This window comes from Emys orbicularis, chromosome 1 (genome assembly GCF_028017835.1).
Source record: "Emys orbicularis isolate rEmyOrb1 chromosome 1, rEmyOrb1.hap1, whole genome shotgun sequence".
NCBI classification, from domain to species: Eukaryota; Metazoa; Chordata; order Testudines; family Emydidae; genus Emys; species Emys orbicularis.
The window spans coordinates 49,728,620-49,753,532 of NC_088683.1; the positions used below are offsets into that span (position 1 = coordinate 49,728,620).

The 24,913-nt window shown below is 44.0% G+C and overlaps 1 protein-coding gene across 1 annotated transcript in view; it reads left to right on the forward strand.

Moving 5' to 3' along the window:
• The first annotated feature begins 17,991 nt into the window (after positions 1 to 17,991).
• The window catches only part of ASZ1 (ankyrin repeat, SAM and basic leucine zipper domain containing 1), a 103,284-nt gene continuing 96,362 nt past the window's right edge, over positions 17,992 to 24,913 (forward strand). The window contains exons 1-2 of the mRNA XM_065423563.1: positions 17,992 to 18,093; positions 22,807 to 22,906. Coding sequence (XP_065279635.1) covers positions 17,992 to 18,093; positions 22,807 to 22,906 — 202 coding nt within the window. The remainder of the gene's footprint in view (positions 18,094 to 22,806; positions 22,907 to 24,913) is intronic.

Sequence of the window (24,913 nt, forward strand, 5' to 3'; positions counted from 1 at the left end):
TGTTTTCATTATACCAGTACTATTCTTGTTAATTCTAAGACTAGAGCTTGGGTTCACAATAGCCTCTTATTCCTTCTAGAAGCATTAATATAATATCTCCTGTGCAAAAAATTAAGCCTTCTCTTTCTTTCTTGGGTTTTCTGGAAATGAAGATTACTAATTTAATCTTTTAGCACCACCTGTTGTATATTTCTGGAAACACTATAAACAAATGTTCACAGGATTTAAAACTTACCACTTCCCAAAAGTACAATGATTACTACAACTTTTTGATAAATCATTTGATTTCAGCAATCAGATGCCTAGACCACTTAATCAGAGCATGAGAACTAGTCTAATGGGAAGTAGCCTTTCCCAAGGCTCCTCCACTTAAATAACATAACAAGACAAAGGGTTTGTCTGCACTACCGCTTAAGTCGATGTAAGTTACGTCATTCAGGGGTGTGAAAAAAACATCCCCCTCAGTGACGTAACTTACATCAACTTAACACAGTGTCTACACAACGCTATGTCGGCGGGAGATGCTCTCCCACCGACATAGCTTCTGCCTTTCATTGAGGTGGATAATTATGTTGATGGGAGAGTGTGCTCCCATCAACATAGCACGTCTTCACCAGATGCGCTAAATCGATGCTGCTGCATTGATCGCAATGGCACCAATTTAGTGTGGTAGTGAAGACAAGCCCTAAATCTGTCAGCTGTTCAGAGAGAAGACTAAAGGTTAGATTCTGCGTCTCTGATTCAAGTGTATAGCATCATTTAAATCAATGGGAGCTGCTATGCTCAGCATATCTATGAATTAGGCTACTTATTTAGATGCCAAAATATGGACTTAGGCGTTTCACATTAGGATCTCAAATTTATTGCTTCTTGTTCTTTTCCAGTGAGTTCTGAAGACACAAAATTATTCTCTATATAGTAAGAGATGTTTATATTCATAGATTCATGGAACATTATGCTACTTCACAGAATTTTTTTTTAGTGTTGCTATATTTCAGGTCTAATTCTCCACTCATTACACCAGTTTTACACTGGTGTATCTCCATTGGCTTCGCTGGAGTTACACCAACATAAAGCTGGTGTAACGAGGTAGAGAATAATGCATTTTCTTATGATGTGAACTAATTTATAACTCTGGAAAAGATGGTGCCAAACCTACTGAACGGGTTAAAATGCTACATAATCTCTTCATCTACATTTACAAAGCACCTATCACCCAACTGGAATGTAGATATTTATGGATTATAATTATAAATCCATGAACGTCATGGAATACCAAACATGGTCCTTAAACAATCACTTATGCATCTGCCACATCCAACCCCCCCTTTAGGCATTGTTTAGCCAAGTTATGCATAGTTAGTTTCTTTAATCATTCCTCACAAATTACTCCCTTTAGCCCTTGAAATGTTTTGTAGCTTTTCTCAGAATTCCATTCTATTTGTCTACATCTGTCTTCTATTGAAATGCCTAGAACTGAATGAGCTAGTCACACAGCAGCCTAATGTAATTAATATTGAAAATCAGAACTAAATGTCCCCCCAGACATGTTGAATAAAAAAAAAGTGTGATAGCAGTCTTAGCACACTTTCTGTTGACTGCATTTAAGTGAACTAAGTTATAAGGAAATACACTACAAAAACAGCCTGAATTTGGACCACCTGCAATTCCGTGATAACAGATATATAAGGGAGATTGAGAAGTTTTTATTCAGCAATGAAGGGCTACTAAACTAGAAAGTGGATGGTGGCAGCAAGTCCAATTACAATGACCCTCCTAGGAACTAGGGTGTTACAGAAAGATTCTGCCATTTAGTTCTCAGATGCTCATAACAGTTCTCAGTTATAATATTTACCTATTTGGTTTTAGACATCAGAACTGGATACTGTGTTCTCTGGGCCACACACTGCCTGAAATATATGGGGGAATGGATGGCAGCAAATCTCAGGCCAAATAAGATGGAAGTAATTCTGATGTAAGGGGAAACATGTAAGGATGGAAGGTGTTGTGAGTACACCTTCAGTTGATGTCTTGAGGTCATTTTCGCTTTGTTGCAATTCCTTGACTTTCTGGTGAAAACTGTGGCCTGAAGTGCCTTTTTCTATCTGTGGTTGATCAGGAGCCTATGTTTGCCACAGAAACTCAAACCTTTGTAACCTCAAAGCTACATTATAACAATGTGCTTTGCTAAGTGGCCTAGGGCAGAGTTATTTGCAGGCCACCAAGGCAGGTGAAACAAAAGATTAATGCATTTGTATGCACTAACAACAGGGTCTGAATAACAAGGAAACATTAAAAAAAACAGTAATGATATTTACATAATAAAACTAGGAACAATACATACAGGAAAACATGCAAAATTAATATGAATTAAATGAAAATACAAACATCTTTAACACAGTCTGATCTCAAAGGTAATCAGGAATTAATGCAGGTTCTAAAAATGGCTGTATTTTTGTACTATAAATATTTAGGGCTGAGTGGCTGACTTCACCAAACTAGTTCTCTTGCAATCGTAAAGCCTGCTAGAAAGGTCATGTTGATTCTTTACAAAATTAGGTTCGTTTGGAGATAGTTGCAGTCTGTTTATTCTTTCCAAGAACACATGTAGTTTTGTTTAGGCTCTGTAGTCATGGCATTTGAGCATTTTTCATTTTCTGAAAACACATCCTATATTTCCAGCTCACAGTTTCTTTGGTATAGGGATACATTGTACTCCAAAAAGAAAACAATGCATTTCTAGGCTGCTCAGATGTTTTGCAATATCCTTGCGCCTTCTCAATACTCTGTACAGTAGTTTCCAAGGAATTATTTGACTTTCATGTTAGTCAGACAGCACAGTTGCACTAAAGCTCCATTTCCCTCCAAAGACACCCTCCCACATGGAAAACAGCAATCAGATGCTTCTGCAACAACTTTTCCACTTCCTCTGGATGACATAGAGAACCCTCCGCAGGGCTGGAGATCTATCAGGGGAGAAAGGGTGGGCAGGTTGTAGAAGGATAGATTGGGATGGAGGGAGAGAAAAGGACAATTGCATCCAGGGCCGGCTCCAGCATTTCTGCCGCCCCAAGCAAAAAAAAAAAAAAAAAAAGCCGCGATCGTGATCAGCGGCGGCAATTGGAAAAAAAAAAAAAAGCCGCGATCGGCGGCGGCAGTTCAGCGGCAGGTCCTTCGCTCCTAGAGGGAGTGAGGGACCTGCTGCCCCCGAATTGCCGCAGGTGCCGCCCCTCTCCCTTGGCCGCCCCAAGCACCTGCTTGTTAAGCTGGTGCCTGGAGCCGGCCCTGCTTGCATCATTCCCCCTGTGTCCAATGAAGCTCAGAAAGGAAATGCAATACGTCCTGAAGCCATATTACCCACAATATAATGGATTATGTTTGGTGACTAGGAAATTATGCCAGTCTAGATATTTTTTATTTCTTTTATCTCAAACCAAGGGATATTTAAGGTGAATAATCACCTTACCTCTATGTGTGTGTGTGTGTGTGTGTGTGTGTGTGTGTGTGTGTGTGTGTGTGTGTGTGTGTGTGTGTTTTGTACAAACTATGAGCCAGATCCTATAAGGCCTGGTCTACACTACAGACTTAGGTTGCTGGAAGCCGTCTTAAGTCAACCTAATGATGTATACTACCAGGACACTTCCACCGACCTAAGTCACCTGTAAAGTCGACTTCTGTACTCCACCTCCACAAGAGGCATAGTGCTTAATTCAACATAAAGATAGTGTAGACACTGTGTTGTGTAATTTGAATTAGTTGGCCTCCAGGAGGTGTCCCACAATGCTCCGCTGTGACCACTCTGGAGAGCATTTTCAACTCCACTGCATGGCAGCCAGGTGCACAGGAAACAGCCCCTCCCTCGGTAAAGCCACAGGAAATGTTGAATTTTCATTTCCTGATTGATCAGCATGGAGAGCTTGCCAGCACACCTGATCATGGAGACTCAATGCCCCAAACACGCTGCACCCTGGTGTACTCGGGAGGTGGTGGATCTTATTACTGTGTGGGGAGAAGAGTCTGTGCAGGCACAGCTGCAATCCAGCAGAAGAAAGGCTGACATCTATTCAAAGACCGCGTGGGTATGGGGGAGAAGGGCTACGCCAGGGACACACAGCAGTGCCATGTGAAAATAAAAGAACTTCGGCAAGCGTACTACTAGAAGACAAGGGAGGTGAATGGTCATTCTGATTCTGCCCCATAGACATGCTACTTTTACGATGAACTTCACGTAATTCTTGATGGCAACCCCACCATTACTCCCAGGAGTCTGAGTCCCGGGCCAGCTCAGGCAACAATGAGTAGGACTTTGTGGATAAGGAAGAGGAGGAGGAGAATGAGAGACAGGTGAGCAGTGGATCCATTCTCCCCAACAGCCAGGACCTATTTTTAACCCTGGAGCCCCGCTGTTTCCAGGACCAAGTGGTGGCCAAGCGTGATGCTGGGGAAGGCACCTCTGGTGAGTATACATTTCCAGTCAAACTGTAGGGGTTACATTTTATTATGTTATATGTTTAATCAGAACAAAAAATGATATGCAGTGGGTATCTGCTTGCCGGTGACTGCTCCACCTTTGCTGAGGGTGCTCCCCAAAAAAGACTGTTTATGTGCACAGGGATGGCCTGGGAATCCTACACTGAGATCTCTAGGAAACTTTTGTGGAGGTACTCTGCAATTCTTTGCAGAAGGTTTCTGTGGAGGGCTGCCTTGTTTCTTCCACCATGGTAGGACACATTCCCTCGTCACTTCAGTATTAACTCTGCTGGCATAATTGTGGCACACAATATAGCAGTATAAGGACCAGGTCTGTACCCAGACGCTTGCAGCATCTGCTCCCTTGCTGCCTCTGGTAACCTCAGGAGACTGATATCATTGAGGATCACCTAGGGAAACGGGGGAAATTTTCAATACAAGTACTCAAACCGCAAACAATAGAACAAGTGATCCACCTCAGTATGGTGAAATCCGGGTCCCATAACCACATTTTGCTGTGGTTGGAAAGGGTCACCATCTTTTACGGGCAGTGTTAAGAAAAGGAGGGGAGGGCTTACCGTGTCTTCCACACGTACCCCCAGGCCACCTTGGGGAAAAAATATATTTGGGAGGCTTAATGCTGGTGCCTCTGCTCAAGCAATGACCATGTTGCTAGGGGGAGGGGGACTCTGCTCAACTGCCTAACTGTGCTCCCGATGCGGGTTTGCCAAAAGTTGCAACACAAGACCTGTCACCCATGCCTTGGAGTCATGCTCACCATGGCTGGAGCAGCAAACCAACTCATGGAATAGCTAGGGATTCTGATTACATTGTAGCTTGCAGTGAAATGTAATAAGGGTTGTTTTTTTTAAATATCAATCTTGCACAAGAAATGATGTACACATAACAGTGGTTGCCTTGTGCTTTGTATGCCTCACAGCAGAAAGTTTGTCCTTTGGCGCATCCTCCACACTGGGAGAGAGACTTTCTCAAATTAGAACACAGAAAAAGAGGATTCAGGAGGACATGTTCTGCAAGATAATGAACACCTCTGGGACAGCTGAGATGGAGCTCAGATCATGGAGGATTTCACTCTCCAAGAAACTAGACATGGACATGTAAAACAGGAGATGCTGCAGATTATGAAGGACCAATCAGACATGTTGAGGCATGTGGTTGAACTTCAGGAAAGGCAGCTTGATGCTAGACTCCCTTTGAAGCCTTTGCAGAACTGCCTGCCAGCATCACCCTATTCACAATCCTCCTCCCACAAACATTTCATGAGGTGGGGGTGGGGAGGTACAGTATCCCTTCCATTCAACCCCAGGGGAGGGTACAAAGAACAGAAGACGCCCCTTCCAAGACCTTTGATGGTTAGGAGTGCAGTGCTTCTGCAAACAAGCTGACTTTGTTTCTCTCCTCCCAGTGTTATCCCTTTTGCCGAAGGTTACCTTAATTTTATTTTCTTTCTGTGTCTTTGTGTATGCATAATAAAAGAAACCATTTTGAGAAAAAAAAAAAAGCCTTTTATTTATTCCAGACATGAGGGGGTGGGGGTGGCGGGGTGGGGTGGGGGTGGGGGGCTTACAGGGGAACTAAGGTAATGTTGTGGATGGTTTGGGAAGGCACAACACAGTGTCCCACATTACTGTGGCTCATTGCTGAAATAGGTTTTCAAAGCCTCATGGAGACACAGAGCCTCTTGCTGGGCTCTTTTTATTGCCCTGGAATCTGGCTGCTCAAAATGAGCTGCCAAATTATCTGCCTCGATGCCCCAGCCAGGTGGAAACTTTTCTCCCTTTGTTTCACAGATATTATGGAGCACACAGCAGGCAGCAATAACAATGGGGATATTGCTTTCACTGAGGTCTAACCTAGTAAGCAAACAGTGCCCGTGACCTTTTAAATGTCCAAAGGCACATTCCACCACCATGCTGCACTTGCTCAGCTTATTGCTGAACCGCTCCTTACTGCTGTCCGGGTGGCCAGTGTATGGCTTCATGAGCCATGGGAGCAAGGGGTAGGCTGGATCTCCCAGATCACAATTAGCATTTCAACATCATCAGTGGTTATTTTGCGGTCTGGAAAGAAAGTCCCTGCTTGCAGCTTTCTGAACAGACCTGTGTTCCTAAAGATGTGCACCTTTCCTGACCATCCCACACAGATGTCGGTGCCTCTGTGACCCACCAGTGTTTGCAACACTACTGAAAAGTATCCCTTTTGGTTTATGTACTATTTGCCAAGGTGGTCTGGTACCCAAGATAGGGATATGCATGCCACATGTCGTCCCACTGCAGTTAGGGACCCTCATCGCAGGAGAACCATCCACTATGTCCATCCACTATGCCCAGAGTCACTACCCTTCTTAGCAGAAGTCTATTAATGGCCCTGCACACTTGGATCACAACAGCTCCCGCAGTGGATTTACCAACTTTGAATTGATTTCCCACTGACAGGCAACAGTCTGGCATTGCAAGCTTCCATAGAGTGATCGCCACTCGATTCTCCATTGTCAGAACAGCTCTCATTTTGGTATTGCTGTGCTTCAGGACTGGGGAAAGCTCTGCACAAAAAGTGGAAAGTGGCCTTCCATATTCAAAAGTTCTGCAGCCACTGCTCAACATCCCATAGCTGCATAATGATGCGGTCCCACCAGTGAGTTCTTGTTTCCAGGGACCAGAAACGATGCTCAGCCATGTTCAGCCGATGCGCAACTGCCACCAGCAACTGGGAATTGTTTCGCTCTATGGCTTGCAGCAGGGCTGCTTGTGTGACATCGCAATGTTCTGCGCAGCGGGTCCTGTCTCAGCTCTGGAAATACTGCAGGATAAGGCAAGAGGCAGGTGTTTGTAATGCTGACAACACAAGAGTGCACAGCTGAGCAGGGTCCATGCTTCTTGAGCTATGGCATATGCATGGCTAAGCCAGGCTTTTGAAAAAAGGCATGAAAAAACATGGGTTGTTTGCCATTGAGATTAGGAAGGGAGGGAGGCTGAAGCCATGTTCCCATTATCACCCGCGACAATGTTTTTGTCCCATGAGGCATTGCAAGCCCTTCCCAAAATCCCCTGTGGCTAGTTGCACTGTGGGATAGCTACTCATGGTGCACTGCTCTGTGCATTGATGCAAGCGCTGCTAGTGAGGCTGCACTCTGCCAACACAATGAGCGTGGTGTGAACACCCATGATCGACATAACTAATTTGGAGGGTAGATGTCGATTTACATAAAGTCAACTTAAGTTTGTAGTGTAGACATGCCATAAGATTAATAAGAGTTTGCAGGTCGTTCTTTGTTTCAATCTCATACAGGAGCACTAACAGATTTTCACGGGGAAAGCTGTTGAAATGATGAAGACTCTGATATTTTTACAGTTGTTGTTATTATTACTGACTGTACTTTTTAGTAGCACCTACAGACTACAACTCAGCCAGGGTCCCGTTTTGCTAGGCACTGAGCAACCAGACAGAAATTGATAGTCCCTGCACTAAAAGGCTTAGAGTGTAAAGGGGCTTTCAAATATATTTAAACTATTAATTTCCTTGAATTTGTCAATAGTTAGAAAATGGAGCCCTGTTTTTAGTTTTAAAATGTTAAAAAGATCACTGATGTATGTAAAGTACAGCATTTTATTTTATAGGTGCCCCTATATCCATAGCTAGTCCTGATTTCCACTAGTCAGCTCTTGTTACAAAGAAATAACTAATCTGCAGTTATAAAATATAAATACAATGACGTTTGGTTTTCTTCCTTTTGGTATTCCCTTCTCCTCCCCACCCCCCAACCTCTGTACAAGCGAAACAATTGAGATGGCTGGTCTAAGCTAATGGAGATTCTTGTTCTCTGTAGATGAACATTTATTGAAAGACATGTACAACAGACTATTATTCTAATCCCAGAAGAAAGTTCTATTTGTCCCCCAGGGATTTCCAGGTTCAATGCAGTCCATTTAGGTCTCCCTGAGTGTGAAAATCTTCACAATTTATTGGAAAACATCTCTCCCAATGGCTGATCTTTCTGTTATGTGGTTGTAATCATGCAACAGCAGTGAGAATAATATCAAGAAGTGCATACCATCATAAGAATATTGGGCCAGGCAAATATCCTTTAATATCCATTCCCATCGTCCATCAATGTCTCTTAAAAATGGCTGGCAGGGTGAACAAAATGTGGAAATACCATAAGTTGCTCTTTATGAATAATGAGTATGATGAATTATGATAGTTCATTCTGACTAAAGACTGATAATTGTGAACATCAAATTGCAAGTACAGTAGAACCTCAGAGTTACAGACACCTCAGGAATGGAGGTTGTGCATAACTCTGAACAAGACATTACAGACTTCAGCCCCGGATGGTTGGGGCTGCAGCTGCAGGGGGAAGGGAGCCAGGGCTCAGGGCTTTAGACCTGGGGGGAGCGCTGGGGCTCAGGGCTTCAGCCCCGTGGCTCCGCTCCCGGTTTCAGCCTCGCGGGGGGCACCATGGCTTGAAGCTTCAGCTCCGCAGCTCCGTTCCCGGCTTCTGCCCCGCGGGGGGTGCTGGGGCTCAGGGGTCCCCATGGCTCCGCTCCCGGTTTCAGCCGGGGGGGACGCCGGGGCTCAGGACTTTAGCTACAGGGGGAGCGCTGGGGCTGAAACCGGCACTCCCCTTGTAGCTAAAGTCCTGAGCCCCGGCACCCCCAGTGGGGCTGAAGCCAAGAACGGAGCCACGGGGCTGGAGCCCCAGCACGCCCCTGCAGAGCTGAAGCTGGAAAGGGAGCCACGGGGTTGAAGCCCTGAGCTCCAGCGCTCCCCCTGGATCTAAAGCCCTGAGCCCTGCTGCTTCTGAGGGTCAGAAGTCCTGAGCCCCCACCCGGAGCCCTGACCTCTCCCATCATGCGGCTGCAGCCCCAACCCCCCGCCGCCCCGTGGCTGAAGCCCTGAGCCCCCGAGGCAATACAGTATTTGCTGCAGGGTTTTTTTGTTTTTGTTTTGTCTCCACTGCTGCCTGATTACTTCAGAGTCCACATGGTGTCCAGTTGACCGGTAAGTCCGTAACTCTGGTGTTCGTATCTTTGTGATTCTACTGTATGGAAATGAAAGTTATTTTATTATCTCTTGAGATAAAGGTTCTCAGGGCACTTGTGTGAAACTATTGACCACCTTTTTAGCTGAAGGCCAAATTCTACAGTCCTACTTGACCAAATTCCTATTGAATTCTGTGAGTATCTGCCTTGATTTAAGGACCTCAGTATTTGGTCCTATATCACCAGCACATAAACCTGTGGCACACAACCTACACACCTGATCCTGTTCTGACCAGTCAACAGCAGTACAAACAATGAGTTTAATACAATTAGGACTGGGCCCTAACTTGGATAATAGGAAGAAGTAAATAGCAAAACCATCTTTACAGAGGCAAAATTCATATTGCAGCAAATGGGAGTTTTGTGTCAGAAAGGACTACGGGAGAGGGCCCAATACCACAGAAAGGACTGAAATAAAATATAACTGATAGGTACTCCAGAGGTAAACCTGAAATCTTCACCATGTGCTTTGTAAACATGCTAGTAAATATCAATTAAAAAACTATTAAACAAAACAAAATATTTTCCAGAAGTAAATATGTTGAAATATATCTGTTTTCTTCCTGAGCGTAACATGCTTAGTTATGTGGTTAGCCCTCTAGCCTTTCCTGTATTTATTATTTTTTACAAAGACCAATGCAATCACATAGAAGGAAAAGCTTGTAGATGCACTTTTCAGTGTCTTCAAAAGAAGGGGTGGGTGGGCTCAGGAATCAGGAAATCTTTAAAAATTCCATTTACTATTTATAAAATCCTGGAAACCTCAACATGCCTTTGAAGCACATGGAAAAAAATGAAATAATTTCATACATTGTAAATTCTTTAAAAAAAATAAAGCTGATATTAATCTTCATAGTTTTCATCTTTCAGAAACATTTTTAGTATACAGTATTTTCAGTATTGCTTGCTAGATGGTTTTGTGTCTTTTACTGTGGTTTTAATCTGAATGATAAATTACAAGATGAACAAATATTGTAAAATTAATTATTTTAGTGCCTGTACATTTTAGGCCAAAGCTATTTTCATGCTCCCAACAAGTTTTCTCAGGCAAGTGCTGAAGTTTGCAAGATAGATCTCCAACTCTTTTTATTCTGTGGCCTATTTTGTATGAGAGACAACTCTCATTATCCACTTCCTCACCATAATCTGCTACTGTTTAAGTCACAAAATGCTTCATTCTATATTCTACAAGGAAGTGCACTAAGGACCACTGGTAAGCCATGGGCATCAGTTTAAGAATTTCTGCATGATAATGTCAATTAATTAGTATGCATTTTCATATCAGTGAATATACCAACAATTAATTTACAGCAAACATTTCCAGTTCTACAGTATATAAAGTAGTGAGCGCTTTGGGGAATGAATTGTATCTTTATATATGTTTGAACCATGTTTACCACAATGGGATCCTGATCCTGACTGGCACTCTGGATGCTGCAGTAAGATAAACACTAAATAATAATATAATAATAATACTTATACATTGTACAATTGTAATATTTATTTAAAGAATGACACATAATTAAAACAATAGAACCATATGGAAATTAATATATCCAATAACTGATATCCATGTAATGTTGAATATAGAAAAATAGAGTGATGCACAGGATAGCCCTTTTTGTGATTAAAAATGTTGAACGTCTGTTGAGATTAATTTGATCTCGTGAAAGTTGTAATGCATGTTTTCAATGAAATAATATTCATTGTAATAGCTCATTACAATTCTATAGTGATTTTCATTTGAAAATCTCTAAGTGCTTTACAAATGTTAACAAATTAGGCCTTACAATGCTTTTGTGAGGTAGGTAAGAGCTATATAGGAATCACTTTGCACATCACACTGAAACACAGCCTCCTCTGAAATGGACATCAGCTGTTTAACAGCACTTAACAGCACCAAATATAACTTACTAAGTTGTAGAGAAAATATCCTTTTAAAATGTATTTGTAGTAGGCTACGATGTATTGAAAGACTGGTTATCTTACTGATTTTTCTGAAGGATAGTATAATTTAAAACTAAAGCTTAATAGTATAAAATGTATGTGTAACGTTCCCCTCTGGTGTTATCTGGACCGGTGATCTGCTAGGCCACTCCAATCCTTGCACTCTGGGAGTCAGCCTTACCCTGCTCTGCTGTGAGAACCCCCACTCCTGGGCTGTTCACGCACAGCCTCTGGCATGTAAGCTGCTCCCAGCTACTTGCAAGCGAATTACACTAGCCAATATCTCTGGTCCCAGACACAACCCTAGGAACCTCCGTCTTGCAGTGTCCAGTTATGCCTGCTGGACACTGCAAGCTTATATAAGTTCGTCAATTTAACAAAGAAATTGATATGTACCAGGCTTGTTCTCCCAAGGAGAGTCTCTGACATGCTTCGAACCAAACAAAACTGCTTCAGGTAGAATAAACAAACAGATTTATTAACTATAAAGATAGATTTTAAGTGATTATAAGTCAAAGCATAACAAGTCAGATTTGGTCAAATGAAATAAAAGCAAAACGCATTCTAAGCTGATCTTAACACTTTCAATGTCCTTACAAACTTAGATGGTTCTCACTACAGGCTGGCTGCTCTTCAGCCAGACTCTCCCCTTTGATCAGCACTTCAGTCACTTGGTAATGGTGGTGTCTGTAGATGTAGGTGGAAGAGACAGGAAGAGCATGGCAAACGTCTCTTCCTTTTATCATGTCCTTTCTTCTCTCTTGGCGTTGCCCCCCCCCCCCCCTTTTCAGAGTCAGGTGAGCATTACTGAGTCTCTCCAAGCAAGGTTGAGCAAATCCCCTGGTGTGGCCTCATGCAGGTGAGTCATTGAATTGTAGCTCCCTTGCTGGACAATGGTTGTTGATGGGTTGATTGACACCCCACCCGGGCATTGGTTACTTTCCTTGATGTTGCCTCTGGGGAGCTAGTATCTGACTGATTTCCCCGACTTACAGCATGTTTTAGTGACAACCATACTACACAATTGTTATACTTCATATGCTTTAATGATATACATATATGGATAGAGAAATGACTTTTAGCAGATTATAACCTTTCCCCTGATACCTTACAAGGCATGCTTTATACGTAAGATCACGATTATATGAAAATGAGGAATATGGGGGTTACAGCACGCTTCCCCAAGGTATAGAATGTCACAGTATGCAAGCGCGCCTACCTTACCACACAATCAATAGAAGGCTGGAGATTATCATCAATGCTTATACTAGGTCTTACAGGACTGATTAATAAAAAAGGAACAGTTACATAGAAACACAACCATATCATCATCTAGTTGTAACGCTCATAAGGTCCAAATTCTGCCCTCGGGTATACACATATAACTCCCATTGACTTCAAAGGACTCATTTCACGATTGTAACTTATGTGGTCATTTTGACTAGTGCAAAATGCTATCCTATCAGAATGGTATCAGTTTACACCCGCTTGGTTCTGATGTAACTGACTACATGAGGTGCAGGGCACCATTGAATTGGGCCCCTAAGCATCTCATTTTCAGAGGTGCAACAGGCCTACAGCTCCAACTGAAATCCAGTAAATGCTGAGTCATCAGAACTTCTGAAAATCAAGCCCTTAGATGTTTTAAGGTGGGCATGGAAAACCTGGGCACACATAATCAATTACCAATTTTAAAAATGTGGCTATCATTTTGGGATAAGCTGCTGCAGAATGATGGGAAAGTAACATTTTTTATTTGGCTTAAGTATTGTCTGGCCAGTTTTGTGCAAATATTTGCAACCCATTAAAATAGCAGAAACAGTATTGCAGTCCAAAGGGGCAGAGAAAAAAGATTAAGATCTCTTGAGATGACTGTAAATTATCTTCTTTATCTATATAGTTACATGTAATGCTTTATATAGAAAGAAGATAATTTACAGTCATCTCAAGAGATCTTAATATTTTTCCTCTGCCCCTCTAGACTGCAATACTATTTCTAGTTATCCATCGCAACCCAATTAAAATGGATTTCTATTGCTCATTTTACTCCTCTTTGGCTCTGAATTTTTAAAAATAACCAAATGTTAAGTCCTTTCCAGGTCCATGTAAACATAAGTTAGCAGCTCTCACACTTTAAAAGGTGCATTGATTTGACCTGATTTTAATCAAAGCACTGAGTGAGCCTTCTGGATACATTTGTTGTTTCTTTCTTTTAGACTGTTTATCTTGTAGAAAAAAAAGTATATAAACACAACTCCCACTTCTTGTTACCAGAACAAAGCATCAAAGCTATGTTTTGCAGGGACCTCACCATGAGTCAAAGGAATATATTCAGTGAAGAGGGCAGAAAAGGAGACATAAATAAATTAAACAGGAAATGTGTGTTTGTATGTATCTTTTTTTGTGTCTGTGAGTGTAACTGTCTGTCTCTCTGAGTGTCAGTCACTGATGTGAAAGAGCAGAAAAAAGAGTTTGGTTTATTAGGAGAGTGGAAAGAAAAAGTAAGTGGTGTCCTCTTTCAAGGGCAGTCCATTCTCCTGCATTGTACAGGAGTTTCCATCATCTAGTCATCTCTTATCCTCCTGCTAAAGGATAGTTGCCTCCTACATCTTCAGCTTTGCAAGAATTAAGCACTAGCTTTAAAGCCAATGAAGAGGTACACTTTTTCATATTTGGAAGTGATTTGGTGTGGTATAATGATGGTCTGCTTTTCAGTCGCTCTGTAATACTTTCTGTCCCTGAACAGCAATAGCAGGAAAATCCTGCTCCACTCCTACAGTTCCAGGATGGAGCATCATCTGTGGGGATGATGCAGGGAAGTCTGGTTAGCATGCAAGAGATGTTAGGGACAGGAGCATACTTGTTACAGATGAAATTTTGGGAGAATTTGACAACTAAACTCTAACAAGTCTATACTGAACACATGCTACCTGGGATGTTTCAAAGGCTCATAACTTGCCAAATTTGGCTAATTTTTCATGGGCACCGCACATCCCTGACACCAGGGTGACCTCCCAAATTTCAAGTTCCTGCTCCAAAGCATGGAAGCTTTAGAGCTTTCTAAAACAATTCTTACACACAATTCTTTAACTTGGGCAAAATATTTTTCCTGAATTCATTCTTGGAAATGGTTGAACCATTTCCACACTCAACCCCTCCCTCCTCCCCCCCCCCCCAAAAATTAGACACCTGGCAAGGAAAATTTCAGCCCAAACAGTTATCTTTTGGCAAACTGATAAGTAATTTTAAAAAAAGGTCTTAGAATGGGAAGTATTGGGTAATTATAACTATAGGCATGACTACTCATATTGCCTGTAACACACATGAGAACGTAAGTAAGGCCCTACCAAATTCACAATCCATTTTGGTCAATTTCATGGTCATAGGATTTAATAAATCATAAATTTCATTATTTCAGCTATTTAAATCTGAAATTTCACAGTGTGGTAATTTTAGGGGTCCTCACCCAAAAAGGAGTTGGGGGGGGTCACAAGGTTATTGTAGGGCAGGTTGCGGTACTGATACTATTAGTTCTGCGCTGCTGCTGGCAGTGGCACCACCTTCAGAGCTAGGCAGCTGGAGAGTGGCAGTTGTTGGCTGGGAGCCCAGCTCAGAAAGCAAAGCCGCTGCCAGTAGCAGCACAGAAGTAAGGATGGCATGGCATGGTGCTGCCACCTTACTTCTGTGCTGCTGCCTGGGCCCTCAGTCAGCAGCCGCCACTCTCCAGCCATCCAGCTCTGAATGAAGGCAGCAATGCAGAAGTAAGGGTGGCATGGTATTGTATTGCCACCCTTACTTCTGCGCTGCTGCTGGCAGGGCGCTGCCTTCAGAGCTGGGTGCCCAGCCAGCAGCCACTGCTCTCCAGTTGACCAAGTCTGAAGGCAGCGCAGAAGTAAGGGTGGCAATATCATGACCCCCCTAAAATAACCTTGTGACCCCCCTGCAACTCCCTTTTGGGTCAGGACCCCCAATATGAGAAATGCTGGTCTCCCCCATGAAATCTGTATAGTACAGGGTCAGGGCCGGCTCCAGCGTTTCTGCTGCCCCAAGTGGTGAGAAGAAAAAAAAAAGCCGCGATCGGCAGCACTTCGGCGGCAGCTCTACTGCGCCGCTTCATTCTTCAGTGGCAATTCGGCAGCGGGTCCTTCCCTCCGAGAGGAACTGAGGGACCCGCTGCCAAATTGCTGCCGAAGAGCCGGACGTGCCGCCCCTTTCCGTTGGCCGCCCCAAGCACCTGCTTGCTGCGCTGGTGCCTGGAGTCAGCCCTGTACAGGGTAAAAGCACACAAAAGACCAGATTTAACGGGGGCGAGGGGAGAAAGACCAAATTTCATGGTCCATGACGTATTTTTCATGGCCATGAATTTGGTAGGGCCCTAAACATAAGCATGAAATTGTATCCCCGACCATCTTGGCTAATAGCTATTGATTAACCTGTCCTCCATGAACTTATCTAATTCTTCTTTGAACTCAGTTTACTTTTGGCCTTCACAACATCCCCTGACAATGAGTTCCACAGTTTGATGGTGCGCTGTGTGAAGGACTTCCTTTTATTTGTTTTAAACCTGCTGCCTATTAGTTTCATGAGGCATAGGTGCCAACTCCGTGGGTGCTCCAGCTCTTGAGCACCCACAGAAAAAAATTAGAGGGTGCTTAGCACCCACCGGCAGCTAGCTCCTCCCCCTCCCCCACAGTGCCTCCTGCCTGCCAGCGGACCTGCCGATCAACTCCTCCCTCCTCCCCCCCAGTGCTTCCCATCCACCCCGGATCAGCTGTTCCATGGCATGCAGGATGTGCTGGAAGGAGGAGGTGGTGCGGGGACTGGGCATGCTCGGGGGAAGGGTCAGAACTGTGCAGGAAGAGGCGGGGTGGGAGGAAGGGGTAGAGTGGGGGCAGAGCCTGGGCCAAAGCACAGGTTGAGCCCCCCCAAAGCAAGGAGGAAGCTGGCACCTGTGTCAAGAGGAGCCCCCTGGTTCTTGTGTTATGGGAAGGGGTAGTAACACTTCCTTCATGTCAGTTGTGATTCTGTAGACCTCTACCATATCCTCCCTTAGGCATCTCTTTTCTAAACTGAACAGTTTAGTTTCTTTAATCTCTCCTAATATGGAAGAGATTATTTTTACCTCGTCATCATTTTTGTTATCCTTCTCTGTGCTTTTCCCAATTCTAATAAATTTTTTTTGAGATGGGGCAACCAGAACTGCACACAGTATTCAAGGTAGGAACCATCCAGGGATTTATATAGTGGCATTATGATATTTACTGTCTTATTATCTGTCCATTTCCTAAAGGTTCCTAACATTAACAAAGTAATGCACACAACTATAATATTTATTACCTGTACCTATCTTGACAGATTAATAACAGTTGCTGGCTTTTAGAATTCACTAGCAATAAAAAATTACATTTGATCTTATCTTCATGCTGTAGATGAAGTAAGAAACTAAGTAGCAGGCGGGCCCACATTTTATGACTCACCAAGTGCATTTGGCCTTTGGCCCACAGGTAATGCACACTTCTACTAGATTTAGGGCCAAATTCTTCACTCCTTACCCAGCCAAATCTCACATTGACATCAAATAGTGGTTTTCCTTGGGAAAGGAATGTGGGATTGAGTTCCTAATTTGTTTTGTAAATGGAGATTTATTTGTGAATTTAGTGATGGTAAAAGGAGATCATAATGGTGACTCCTCAGCACTCCTTTATATGCTACTATGGTGTTACTTCAAAGTTTTCCATCCAGGACAACCCTTGTTCTAAGTAACAGCCGTCACGTTTCCGGGGGGTGTCATATCTGTCCCAGAGGCACTAGCAGAAAACACCAGTTCCTACTGAAATTATTGGGACCTTGCTCAGGGGCCCAGATAGGGCCCTTCCTGTGCCAGACAGGGATTTATGCTGCCTTAAGAAAAATGAAAAACCCAAGCCCTGAAATAGTATCAGAGGGATAGCCGTGTTAGTCTGAGTCTATAAAAAGCAACAGAGGGTCCTGTGGCACTTTTAAGACTAACAGATGTATTGGGAGCATAAGCTTTCGTGGGTAAGAACCTCACTTCTTCAGATGCAAGACGCATCTGAAGAAGTGAGGTTCTTACCCACAAAGCTTATGCTCCCAATACTTCTGTTAGTCTTAAAAGTGCCACAGGACCCTCTGTTGCTTTAAGCCCTGAAATGACTCATAAACTGGCAACTTCCAGCGCCGCCTGCGGCGTCCCACGGCCCTGCCTGCAGGTTCCCTTTGCCTCGCCTGCAGGCTTCCTCCCACAGCCCGGTCCCTCTGCCCCGCCTGCGCGGTCCCTCCCACAGCCCGGCCCTGCGGCGTGGCTCGCGGAGCGACGCCCGGGCAGGGGTGGAGAACACGCTCTCTCACACTCCCCCCGACCCCGCCGCAGAGCCACGTGACCCGCAGCAGCTTCCCACGTGAGATGGTTTCCCGCTCTAGCGGCGGGGAGTGGAAACGAGGCTGGGGTGGGGGCTCCGCGTGCGCAGTGCGGCCGGCGGCAGCAGAGGCCATGCCGGGGGTTCCCCGCTCGCTGGCGGTGGCCGGGGGAGGCGAGAGCAGCGACAGCGACGAGGACCGCTGGGTCATCGGGTTCGTGCAGGACGAGCCGCAGGTGGGGGCGGCCGCGGGCTCCTGCCGCTCTGCCCAGCGGGCGGTGGGTGCTGGGGCGTGGCTGGGTTGCGGGGCGGTCGGGAGCGCTTCCCTGTTTGGCCTGCGTGCGCGGCGCTCATCAGTTGGGCCTGGGGTTGCCAACTTCCCCACTGCAGAAAACTGAACCCCCTTCACCCGCCCGCCCCTTCCTCGCTTGCTCTCCACCACCCACTCATTTTCACTGGGCTGGGGCAGGTGTGGGAGGGGGGGTGAGGTCTCTGGCTGGGGTGCAGGCTCTGGGGTAGGGCCAGGGATGGGGGTGGCACTTACCTCCGGGGGCTCCTGGAAGCGGCCCATGTGTCCCTGCAGTCTCCTAGGCCAGGGATGGGCAACTTTTTAGCCCAAGGGCCACAGCTGGGAATTGAAATTGTATGGCGGGCCATGAATGATCACAAAATTGGGGTTGGAGTGCGGGAGGGGGTGAGGGCTCTGGTTGGGGGTGTGGGCTCCAGGGTGGGGTGAGAAATGAGTTCAGGGTGTGGGGGGGGCCTCCGGCTGGGGCAGGGGTTGGGGTGTCGGAAGGCATACAGACTCCGACTGGGGGTGCGGGCTCTGGGGTGGGGCTGGGGATGAGGGGTTTGGGCTGCAGGAGGTGCTCTGGGATGGGGCAGGGGGGTTGGGACGTGGCAAGACGCTCAGGGGTGCAGGCACCGAGCGGCGCTTACCTCAAGCGGCTCCCAGAAGCAGTGGCATGTCCCTTCTCGGGCTCCTACACAGAGGTGCGACTAGGCAGCTCTGCATACTGCCCCATCCGCAGGCACCGCCCCTGTAGCTCCCATTGGAGCGCTGGAGAGGGCCATTGGAGTGCGTAGGAGCCGGAGCGGGGCCATGCCGCGGCTTCCAGAAGCTACGTGAAGTGGCCCCCAACCCTGCGCCCCAGCTGGAGCACCAGAGCGGGGCCATGCCGTGGCTTCCGGGAGCCACATGGTGTGGCCCCTGACCCTGCGCCATGGCTGGAGCACAGGAGCGGGGCAAGCCCCAGATCCCGCTCCCCAGTGGGAGCTTGTGGGCCATCTTAAACGGCTGTAGTTTGCCCACCCCACCCTAGGTGCAGGGTTGGCCAGGGGGCTCTGCATGCCATCCTCGCCTGCAGGCGTTGCCCCTGCGGCTCCTATGGACTGTGGTTCCCAGCCAAGTGGACCTGTGGAGGCGGTGCTCAGGGCGGGGACAGCATGTAGAGTGTCCCTGGCTCCCCTGCGCCAAGGGGCCACAGGGACATGCAGGCCGCTTCCAGGAGCTGTGCGGAGTCAGGGCAGATAGGGAGCCTGTCTTAGGCCCGCTGCAGTGTTGACCAGACTTTTAACAGCCCAGTCAACATTGCTGACTGGAGCTGCCAGGGTCCCTTTTCGACTGGGCTTTCTGGTAGAAAACCAGACGCCTGGCAACCTAGTGAGCTGCACCGCTGCTGCACACGTGGCTCGCTGGGTACGATGCGGGCCTTGCTTCGCTATAGACTCCTCCTGTGGTACCAGCGCTGGGAGCACCCCTGAGCAGCCGCGGCGTCCCATGCGTGGCCTGTGCTGACCCAGCAAAGCCCATAAGTCATCCACCCTCTGGATCACGGCCATCTGTCAATGGGGATGTGGCTGAGGCTTTTCTCCCCTTCTTCCGCCCCCCCCCCCCCTGCATTTCTGCCTTGTTTGTACATTATTTGTACGTGGCTTTGGAAGTGCAGCATGCTGTACAGCTAAGTGTTAAATAATCTCACAGCCTTATCCTGAATCCACACAAAAGTTTCCAGTTGAATTAGTGACCGTGGGAAGTTTTAAGATCAAACAAAAAAATCTTATTTCTGTTTTAGAGTATTACGTATTCGTAAGAAATATAACTTCTCCTAACTTCTTATTTCTAATTTTGTTTTTATTTAAATAAAGTGTAATTGTTCATGTACCAAAATGATTTTAGGAGCAGCCAGGACATATCACTGTATTGACAAACGTGCGTTTGTAATGATGGGGAAGAAAAATTCCACTCAATTAAATCAGTTTTGCCTTGGAGTTTCACCACAGTTGAACTGAATATTATAGTGCTGGGGTCTTGAAGGCTTCTGGCTGCTCCTAGCAAATTGGTATTTTTAAGATTCCTGTGTTTTACAGGATTCAGACTTAAAGTTCAAATCTACTCTGAAAAGGGACTTTGTCACATTAACTTCAGTGGGGCATCTGCTTAAGGACTTTGAATAGGCATGGAAATAAGCACCTGCCTAAATGCTTTGCTGAATTGGGACCATTTTAAGGATTCAGTAAATATTTTGAATGAACAAAATTGTTAATCTGTGGGCTACTGATGTGAGTTTCTGTTGTTTAGACCAGTGGTTCTCAAACTTGGGCGGCCGGTTGTTCAGGAAAAGCCCCTGGCGGGCCGGGCCGGTTTGTTTACCGGCCGCGTCCACGCGTTCGGCTGATCGTGGCTCCCACTGGCTACAGTTTGCCACTCCAGGCCAATGGGCCACCCTTCCTGCAGCCCCCATTGGCCTGGAGCGGCAAACCGTGGCCAGTGGGAACCGCGATCGGCTGAACCTGCGAACGCGGCAGGTAAACAAACCAGCCCGGCCCGCCAGGGGCTTTTCCTGAACAAGCGGCCGCCCAAGTTTGAGAACCACTGGTTTAGACTTTGCAATATGGGTGACCAGTTTAATGGTTTGCTTTTTGTGCCCTGACTACTATAGCTGAGAGATGGAGTGAGCTATTGATTAAATATTGTGAATGCACCTCATGCACTTAAGTTTTTTTCACTATCACTGGCTACATGGACACTTCTCATGTTGCTGTGTAATAAAGAGGCTTCAACACTAGTGGGTTGAAAATGTGTGTTTAGCCTCATCATACAGACCAACTCGGAAGCTTTTTTGTTGAGTCCCTCACCCATCCGTCTTGCTCTACTAACAGTATCAGATTTGACACGCCCCTTTGTCACATTCTTTCACTACTGCCTATGTGCTTTCTTCTGTACCATTCCTTATGCACAGAACACCTTTCCTGAACTAGCTCACAGAGCCACTACTTTCTCAGCAATTAAGTCCTTTATGAAGACCTTTGATACTAAGTCCAACTGAAAATTTGATGACTGATAATGGCAACATCGGGGAACCATTGAAAATATTGCTGATGTTTAATTCACATGAGGGTGGATAAAAATCAATGCTTTTTGAAAAAATTAAAAACTGATTTTTTTTTATTTTTTTTTGTTTAAATTATAATTTTTTTCTTGCTTAAAAATGAACCTGTTTAAATTGAAGTCTGATTTGAATACAAAATATAAGGCCTAAACTTATCTCTTAAAACATTTGAATTAAAAATAAATGCATTGACTCCATAAGCCTCTATCAAAAACTTAGAGTTAAAGGCTGCTTTGCTATAAAAGAAAGAAATTGGGAAAAAATCCAACTTTTGAGGTCAAGCTTCATAAATATGGTGTGATAGGTTATGTATTGAATGAAGGGCTTGTTTTGTTTAATACAAATTTGTATATGATATTTTGTGTATTTAATTAAATTATAATTACCATCCTAATGCAACTTCACACAAATCATGAGCAAAAAGTTAATTATCTAGTAGATAAGCAATATATCACTTAACATTGTCTAGCATACTAAAATGTATAATGAATAAGAATCTGAAAATATCAAGCTCTTTTTTTTGTAAATCAACATATTTTAGTAGTTATATCAACCAATAAGAAGGTGCCTTTCTTTAGAAAATAACTGCAGTACAAATGAAAAACTTGATTAAAATCAATGATTGAAATCTAGGCTTTCCACTTGGTAGTTTAAATCAGTCCACCCTGATTTTCATAGAAAAAATCTTTATATTGTAGCTTTAAATATGTGGTTGCAAAGTGTCTTATGCTCTTAATGAGATCAGATGGGTGAGGTAATATCTTTTACTGGATCAACTTCTGTGCTATTAATGTAAGAGTGTACATTTCCAAACTCAAATGTTGGGATTGAGGATATAGAGTAGGAGTAATGCCTAGTGAGACCACTACTTAAATATTATGTCTTGTTTTGGTGTCTGCACTTCTAGTAAGGATGTTGAATATTGGAGATGTTTCAGAAAAGAGTTTAAAGATTTAAGACGTGGAAACATGAGGGACTTAAACTAAATTGATTGTGTTTCGGGAAGTGAAAGTTAAAAGGTGGCTTGATCAGTGTATAAATATTGATAAGGGGGAGAAGAGCTCTAATAGAAGGCTCTTTAGGCTACCAGACAGACTTTGGCTGGAATTTGAAACTGGAAATTGGATGCAAGCTTTTGACTAGTATCAATTCTGTTGTGCAAGCAAGAAAATAAATCTACCTCTCCACAAGCTGTGTTGGTTCGTAAAAATCTCATTTTTAAATAATGTACGCCAGTTTGGTGGAATGTGCTAGGAGAGTAGATCTATTGAGTAAAAAAGTGCTATTTTTACAGGCACACATGTTTCACTGTAGAACTGTATGTAAATTATTTTCCTTTCTGTGCTGTAACTTTCTCTTGCGTTGTCCTTATCAGTAAATTATAGTAGAACTTAAACAAATCCTGGCAATTATTCAGACCAAGATAAAGGAAAGAAAACAATGATTTTTCTTCTACTTCCTTCCCCACCGTGCCTTCAACAGCATGTTGAAAATTGAGTAGAAAAAATGTTTATTATGAAGTAACCTGGCTCTGATTTTATTTTCTTGCTTATTTAGCAATTTAGTAAAACATTACAGTTAGAAGACAAGGATGAAACATTAAAGAAAGCTTTGAGTTCTGGGGATGTGTCCATGATTGAAGAACTTTTAAATTCAGGTGAGAAAAGTGGATTGTAAACTTACATTTTCCCAAATTCAGTAAATTTAAGTTAATTTGAAGACCTTCTAAATTTCTCATTTCAAAGGAGTATTGCTAAGCCTGTGTATGTGTAATCAAACATTTGTAAAACAGTATAGACTCTATATTTATTCAAAATGTAATTACAGAATCACTATCTCCTTATGAGTGGGTCACCATCCAGCATTGAATAACATTGTGTACCATAGCTCCGATGTTCAGGGTTCTTGATTAATTGGTAAGGTTTTCTTTCAGATGGAATATACTAAGCATGCTGTATAGTATCCAGTCTACCTCCTTACATTTTGTTCTCTTAATATTTTTTAAAAAGAGAATACTAGGTTTGCAAACAATATATTGTAAATTTGCAAGGGGGGGAGGGTTAAATTGTGGGTGGGAATTCAGTGGTTCTTGCTTTTCAGTTTTTTTATACCTATCCTGGTTGGAAATTGCACACACACTCACTCACCAGCATGATTGTGCCTGTGGTCAGGGCTGGCTCTAGGCACCAGCAAACCTAGCACGTGCTTGGGGCGGCACAATTTCAGGGGCAGCATTCCAGACACCTTTTTTTTCTTTTTCCTTGGGGTGGCAAAAAACCCAGAGCCGGCCCTGCCTGTGGTCTGCTTCTTGGGCTGTCCTGGCAACAGTAGTTTCAGATTGCTAGATTGTCTGATTCTAAGAGGTCTAAATCTTTAATCAACTTGTGTGATGTTTTTCACGCTTACAAATTTTGCTTAAAAATACTAGTTTGATTTTAAAATGGCTTCCTCACTTAGAAAACATTTCCATTAACCCAGTATTTGGACATTGCATCCTTTATTGCAGTATCCAGGGCAGTTAGAGTGGTCAGTCATGAGCTACACAGATAAATTAACCTGCCTCGTTGTGATCTTCAGAAAATTGTGTTTCAACAGAAAACTGGAGTATAGTAGCAAGGAGTATCTGTTCTGAGAAAATTAGTATAATTTCTGGAAAATTGTAGCTTGTTGGCAAACTCAAGGTTTTTTTCAGATATTAAACTGGGTGATGTATCTTACTCTTTTGAAAATAAAAACTGCCAATTTCTTGACCACAGTATGGCATTCATTTTAAGTAAAACACTATTATGGCAAAATTGGTTGTTAAAAAGGCTGAAGCAAATTAACATCACTTTGAATGAAATGTTTGTGACCTCATACTTTGTGTCAAAGCTTTCTTTGTTGATAGGTGGAGCTGATTGTGAGTGGTGCCTATATAGTTAGGGTTGCCTAATGATTTACATTATAAGCCTCTGTTTTTAGTGGCTTATAACTTTGGCAAACTTTAACCATTCAGTCTGAAATTTTTGATGTTGCTGTCTGCCACAGGCTGAATTCTTTTTTGAAGTTTTTAGCAAAAATGGTATGGCTGTTTCTGAGAATGAGTTCAATGGGAGGTGAGGAAGTAGTCTGGACAATGTTAAATTTGTTCATCAGTTTCTTTGAAGAGCTATAGTATAGGAGCAGTAACTCAGTTTGGTGAGGAGTTGGTTCTGGGGTCAAAGAGGTAACTTTGTTGATCCAACCAGATTTGCTCAGTAGAACTTGTTAGAGGCATATTCGCAAGATGCAGCCTGAGGAGGGAAGTGGGGGAATGACAGCTTTGAGCCAAATTCTGGGCCACTGCAGTCCGTGTCACAAACTAGAGCAGCCCAGGAGAAATTACATATAATCTAAATGTTAATTTTGCCTCAGAAGTAAATTTGGCAACGTGATCGAGAATCCACCCAAAGGTTTTTGGAGGTGTTGCTGTAACATAGGGGTGAAGGGAACTCTGTGGCTATCACATTGTCATAGTGTAGGGTAAAGTTTTGTGTTGGCGGGGGAAGTGAGTAGATAAGCGAACAGGCAATCTAATAGATCTTTATCTTTTATGTAAAGTGCATTTTTTCATTTTGATGCAGTTGACTGCATAGATGCTACAGAGAAAGTTGCCTTAGAAATGTATGTAAATAGGGTGAATTAA